General features: G+C 32.4%; 1 protein-coding gene across 1 annotated transcript; it reads right to left on the bottom strand.

Annotated features, from left to right (window-relative positions):
• Positions 1-2,235: 2,235 nt before the first annotated feature.
• Positions 2,236-5,054, bottom strand: LOC127108187 (vesicle-associated protein 1-2). The gene is made up of 8 exons (XM_051045614.1): positions 4,832-5,054; positions 4,623-4,693; positions 4,437-4,518; positions 3,960-4,075; positions 3,319-3,480; positions 3,176-3,226; positions 2,872-2,949; positions 2,236-2,706 (listed from the first exon to the last, which is right to left on the bottom strand). Exons 1-8 carry the CDS (start codon positions 5,037-5,039, stop codon positions 2,596-2,598), a joined length of 879 nt encoding a protein of 292 aa, XP_050901571.1. The 5' UTR covers positions 5,040-5,054; the 3' UTR covers positions 2,236-2,595.
• Between the last annotated feature and the right edge of the window lie 1,612 nt (positions 5,055-6,666).

The following is a 6,666-nucleotide window of genomic DNA, read 5'->3' as shown; positions in this document are numbered from 1 at the left end:
TGTCCGCAAAAAGAGTACATGCTACTAAATGTAGCATGTAAACTCTAGGGGCAGCCTCATAACTATGTGTTGCAACAAACTCCTCGTACTTATCCCGAAGCCAAGACATACGTTAAACTCCTCCAGCACAGCCTCCCCAGAAACTCTCAAATCTCGTGCACCAGTCAAACATGAAATCGACGGGCTAATAACAGGAGTCGTACAGAGTATATCGACGATAGGGAGATGGAACAATGAGAAGACATTATCTAGAGTGATAGTCATCTCTCCAAACGGAAGATGGAATGAAGATGTTTCTTTGTGTCATCTCAACAAAAGCAGTAAGTAGTTGAGCATCGAGCATGGTGAGGGAGCAGACAAAAAAATCCAAGCTCAAAGTCACATACAATACACCTGACCTGCTCATGCATCGGAGTCTTCGGGAAGTTCTTCAACTTCGACCCCTGTGGTGTCACCTTCAATGGGAGACGGTCCTGTAACAAACAAAAATTTAAAAAAAAAATAGTAGTTAACTTTCATGGCATAATAATAAATAAATTAAAGTTAAACATAAAATATATATACCTTTCTCTGCCATAGTCAGTATGCCACATGGTCAGTATACTCGATAAGCACCGACCAGTCAATAGATCCTCCTGGGAACCCTCCATCAGTATGCACAGACGGCTAAGTTGAAGGAACTGTCACCTCTGTGACAGCAGTAGCAGATAGGACCATATCAACATTAGTGGCATCTCACTGGACCACCACATCTGCAACAGCTAGCATCTGGTTGAACCACCTCATCTGCCACCTCATTAGCAACCATCTCATCAGCAACCTCAGTAACAATATGTGTTGCATCTGACTCGACCATTGAGTCATGAACACCCTGAGCATGAACAACCTCGACATCATTTCTAGGTTGCTCAACTGATATAACAGTTCAGCGTCGGGTGCTACGGGGTGCGTGGAAGTGCCATTGCTCAGCGAACTATTTCCGGTGTGAGCCGGTTGGAACCACTCATTCAGCCCGTATTTGGAAAGACTCGGCCTCAACAGCTCTAGTCTGGTATGTCGTTCTGCCTGCAAAAGTATCGTCTTTGCCCATGTATTTCACTAGGAGAAAGAAGATTAATAAGTACCGAAAATTGCACTAATTTTAAAAAAATTCTAATATTTGAAATTTTGAAAGTTTCGGAAAAAAACAAAGTTTTTATAACTATCAGAAATTATGAAATTTTCGAGGATTTGCATGTCATTTTGTACTGAAAATTGTGAAATTTTTGGAATAAATATTTTCACAATTCTCGAAAATTTTAAAATTTATGGTACAAAATCATGCAAATTTCATTATTTACGATAAAAACATATTATTTTTGAAATTTCTGATAGGTCAAATGAAATTTTCAATATCACCTCAGAAAATTCAAAAATCACGCGTGTGGGAGGTGAATTTCAAAAAATAAGTGAAAAATATTGTAGGATTAGTATTGTTTATTCATACGAAACGAGGATGTCAGGTATAAGTGTGGGGTGGCAACTTTAAATCTCTTGGTCGTGGCATTTTATGGATTCTAAAGTTTAGTGTTTGTTCCGATTTTTAGGAAATTTTTTAATGCATTCTATATACTACTTAGACAACACGTGAAAATTAGAAAATGCCTCTCAAATTTCTGAGATGCGTTTCCGGACACATCTCATACAACACAACTCAATTATTTTTTAATTACGCCCTCATTTAATGACTTAAATTATTTAGGAAATACATTTTTGAAATCTCTCCGAAAATACATTCTAAAAACTCACATAAACTTGTAACTATTATTTACATGCACCTATATATTATATGGTTGTGCCTAAATAATTAGAATATAAATGATATATAAAGTGCATTAAAATTTTTACAATTTTATTTAGAGTAAGCTCTTCTTTTGTTTGTATTTTGATTAGAATATCCTTAATACTCTCTTTCAATACAAATTTGTTTATAAAAAATGATTATATATTTGTACTTTTATCCCAAAACTTTTAATTTTATAAAATTTTGCAAAAAACAATGTATTGCTTCATCCAAACAAAAATATTGAGAAATTAAGATAAAACAATTGAAACATTTCAACTACCTAAAATTTTCAATTAAGATTGATAATTAAAAGCACGTTTTTGCTTTAAACTAATCATGCATTTATTCCATCCAAAAAAAAGTAATTATGTACTTCTCTCTTAGACTAGTTACATATGTTACTCAATGAATTTTAAAATGGAATCTTTGCTTATAAGAGTTTCAAAGCATATAGATTTTTTATATAGAAAGTCACTTTCTTAGTGTCAATAACTATGCATTGAGACAATACCAACAACCATTAGGAGCAACTAAAAACAACCACATCAAATAACATTTTCCATGATATAGATTTCATCAATCTATCTATTATCTATGATTTTGCTAGTATACTTCTTATAGAGTGCCTATTTTCTCATCACACAATCCAAATTTCTAGGAACAATACAAGACAACAACATGAGAGTATAATTGGTTCTTCCATATCACACATTTTGCTTCTTATTGCTTTCTACAATTTTGATCATTCTGTTGAATCTTGAAATCATAAGTCATGTTCTCTTCAATAGGTAGCCCAAAATGATGCCAACCAAGCCAACAATAACTACATACATAAAGGGTATACCACCGCCGCTTCTGTTGGGCGCACGCCTCAAAAGCTCCTGCGCATGACAAGGTTCAACCAATCGATAATTTTTTAAGGCAACTCAAATAGTACAAGAAGTCGTAAAAGAGAACTTCATCAAGAACCATAGGATAACAATCAAGATCGCAGAGCTAAACATTCAAGATAAAACGGAATAAACATTCAAGATAAAATGCCATACTAGTTCTTGCCGAAGCTTTTTATTTTGCTCAACAACAGAATTCCTCTCCTCAATCACCTTTGCAGTAAGCGTTCTTGCCTGAAATAATAACAAACTCAAAATCAGCACCATTTTTCTGAGTAATTCAGACATGAATAAGGTTTATCGGTGTTTTTCTTTTTTGAATATCAATGACATGACTCAATGAACTTCAGAAATCAGAAGAAAGAAACCTTATTGAAGAGAAAAGATAGAAAATTCAACTAGATGAATGACGAGTTATTCTTCTAAATGACAAAGAGAAAATATGCGACATATGTCACACCTGAAATGAAGCATCCTTCTGTTCAACCCGTTCGTTGAATGCTTTTGAAGCCTACGGTGCATATTCACAAAGAATTGATTAACATGAAACCATTAAAAAATTCTATGAAAATATACGCAAACACAGTGTTTATTATATATAACCTGAAACTCCACAGCACTTGAATGCCCATTTTCTGATACTGATGCTCGAGGAGACGAATCTTCGTCGGATCCTTCACGAACTGGGGATGGTGGTTGAGGAGGAGCAACATAGACAACTCTCAATTTGCGCTCATCAACCTCATAGCCAGACTCTTTATTAAACTACATGCAATGAAAAAAGAAAACGATTGAATGATATCACGACATGTCATGCATAGTGTCATTCTCTAATTTCTACAAGAAACAGTTTGTCATCATGTCACTAGTTTTATGCAGGAGGTTCACAGTTTGAACCGTGGAAAGTACCATAACCACTAATTTACTAACATTTGTCAATCTAACTGTTCCGGTCGATCTCAAGTCCGCGTCATTGCGGCTACCAGATATTGCCTTGCTTTGAGTGTGAGAATCCTCACGGCTTTGTCCTTCAGAAAAGGCACCTCGTTGGGTTGAGGTGTGTGAGTTGTGAATATAAACTACTCTTAGCCTGGATTCCCAAACAATGTGGAACTATTTTGGCCGGCATGAATCAGTTGCCCCCAGTCGAGGCTAAGGGGCATGGTTTGAACTTCGAGTTCCCACAGACAATGCCAGCCCAAAACACTAACAAAAAAATTCGTAATTTGTCGTCGAGAGGTTACCATTTCCGGAGTGATATCTTTCGTTGTTGCTCCAGGGCTTGCAACTACGCTTTGAAGGAGAAACTTATCTTTGCATTGCATGTCAGGAGGTGCCTCCTTTTGCCCTTGCATGGTAACTACAAAATGAAGATGTAAATACGAAGCAACGAGTCAATAAGTAAACGCGAGTATAAAAGAACATACCGCCATCGATTTGTTCATCAATGATTCATATCGCTTATATTACATCAAACATTCAAAATTTAGTTGCTCGATTTTGATGACTTAGATCCTTTCCACTTAATCAATTACAACAATTTAATACTTCTACAATCACAATTTGAATAAAATCGCCATTTGAATGAAGGGAATCCATTTCAGACAAAATAAAATAATAAAACAAAAGCAAAAACTAAGTCAAAATTAATCACTATTGAAATAATTTCACCAATCACATAAACAAGAAAATGATTATTCCACTATGCATAGAATGAAAACCTGTAACATCACAAGTAGACCTAGGCAACACAACTCCATTGTTAGGCCTAACACAATACTTCTTTGGATTTGTGGTCTTAACCTGCAAAATCACCGTCAATTTCAATCAAAATCAAAAATTAAAATTCTACACAAATTAAAAAAAAAAAAAAAAAATCAAAGAAACAGATGAAAGAAAATCAGAACCTTGAAAGCTACATAATTATCTGACTTGTTAGATAATTGCAAAGAGCATGAGATCTGCTTCCTCAATTCAACTGTTTCACAAAAAAAAAAAATCAAAGAAAAAATAATAAGAAATTGAATAATAATATCCTGAAGAAAAAACCAAACATAATTTCGCATCGAAAAGTGGAAAAAAAAATGTTTGTGTTTTTTTTAAGGAAGATGCTTACAAGGGAACTGTAGCTCCTGAGGGTGTATCTGGAGGAGCTCGCTGGAACTCATGGCGGAGAGATCGGAGAAGAATCGGCGGAGACTAAGATCAGTGTTGATTTTCCGGTGAAGAAAAACGGTTGTGTTAGAGAGAGAGAGAGAGAGAGAGAGCTGGAGAAGACTAATAACGTGGGACAGAGTGTTGTTGTACTTGGAAATATTTGTCATTCATGCATCGAACCAAAGGGTACTTTCGTCTTATCAAAGTCAAAAAACATGACCACTATCCTTTGTCTTATTTCCTAAATAAACAATTTTTCAATGTCTTATGTGTTAAGAAAATATAGTTAATATTTTTTTTAAATTATTAAGATATAAAGTTAGGATTATCAAATCACACCAAATTATCAAACTTAGTAGGATAAACTTCTAATAACTCTTTTATTTATTTATTGGTATGATAAGATTTATTGTTTGATTGAAAATTATTATTATATAGATCACACATTTAAATTTCACATCAATCAAAAATCATTTGAAATTTTGTAAGACGTTAGTTTATAGGTATCTAGTTGATATGTTAAATGATTTTTGTTTGATATTAAATTTTATAGACATGATTTATATGATAATAGATTTAAATCTAACTGTAAATTTTGGATGAATATGCGGTAAAGAGTTATCGAATGTGTCATGATACTAAATTTGACATTTTGATCATTTGATCTTAACCCATAAAATTATTATTTATTAGAGATGTAAAAGAATGAATGTCGACAAATCAAATAATATGTGTTCGATGAATTAAATGATAATATTTATTTATGCGAAAATGGGTAATATGTTTAATGTTAGAGTATTCAAAATGGACAATTCGATCCTAAATGAGCACGTTCCGGCGAGCCTCGGTCTTTTTTAAGTTTGGCCAAAAAATATATGTTATAATATGGGTACGAAAATTACTACTCAAGTTCGGCGTTAAATGAGTTTTGGACCATTCGGTCTTAAACGGATTTTTTTAGAGATTAATTGCTATGCACTGTCGGTGTAAAAAATTTTACACCGTCAATACATCACAATTATTCGTTTGTGTTACTTTACATGTGATTATAATAAAAGTCAAACTTCTCTAACATATCAATGATTGTAATTAACTGATAGTATAAAATATCTTTACACTATCAATGCATTTCAATTAAACTCTTTTTTTAATAAAAAATTAAAACAAAAACTCTATAATATTTTTTATAAATAAAATTAAAAATTATATTATTTTAAATACAAACTATCTTTTATAAATATTGTAATGTCTTTTTAAATACAATACATTTCTAAATTATATAAAATAATATTCAAATATTTAATATAAGAGAAATTAATAGAATACGAAGAAAGAGTGTTGATTATATTAATGTATAAAGTTTTAAAAAAGAAAAATTGAATACAATATAGACAAAATTTAATGAAATGAAAAAAAAAATGTATTATTTTAGAGTAAGACAATATCAATATTAATATAAATTTTTTAATTTTATAGTTACGCGGGTCTAACAGATTATCCATAGCTCATACGAGCTATGAGCTAGTCCTAATGGATAGCGGACTTTTTAAGGACGGGTTAAAAATATCTAAAAGATATGGACTCTAATTTTAAGGCTCAAGTTCTATGATTTTTTAAACCGGACAAACCGATCCATCCATTTTTAGAGCTCTATTTATAATGTAAATTAATTTTATTTTGTCATAAATTAAGATCACATATCTGATTAAATTAGATTAAAAAATTTAAATTATATCTATGAAATGAGATCATGATTCACATTGAATAATAGTGTAAAATTTGTTTACAATACCA

This window comes from Lathyrus oleraceus, chromosome 7 (assembly GCF_024323335.1).
Source record: "Lathyrus oleraceus cultivar Zhongwan6 chromosome 7, CAAS_Psat_ZW6_1.0, whole genome shotgun sequence".
NCBI classification, from domain to species: domain Eukaryota; kingdom Viridiplantae; phylum Streptophyta; class Magnoliopsida; order Fabales; family Fabaceae; genus Lathyrus; species Lathyrus oleraceus.
Note: the sequence above shows the minus strand (reverse complement) of the source record. Positions and strands in the feature narration are given on the sequence as shown.

Coding starts and splice junctions, on each gene's coding strand:
- LOC127108187 (XM_051045614.1), bottom strand. CDS start 5,039: ATGACAAATATTTCCAAGTACAACAACACTCTGTCCCACGTTATTAGT. Junction 4,694..4,831: donor TCAGGAGCTACAGTTCCCTT/GTAAGCATCTTC, acceptor TTTGTGAAACAG/TTGAATTGAGGAAGCAGATC. Junction 3,227..3,318: donor CAAGTGCTGTGGAGTTTCAG/GTTATATATAAT, acceptor TATGCACCGTAG/GCTTCAAAAGCATTCAACGA.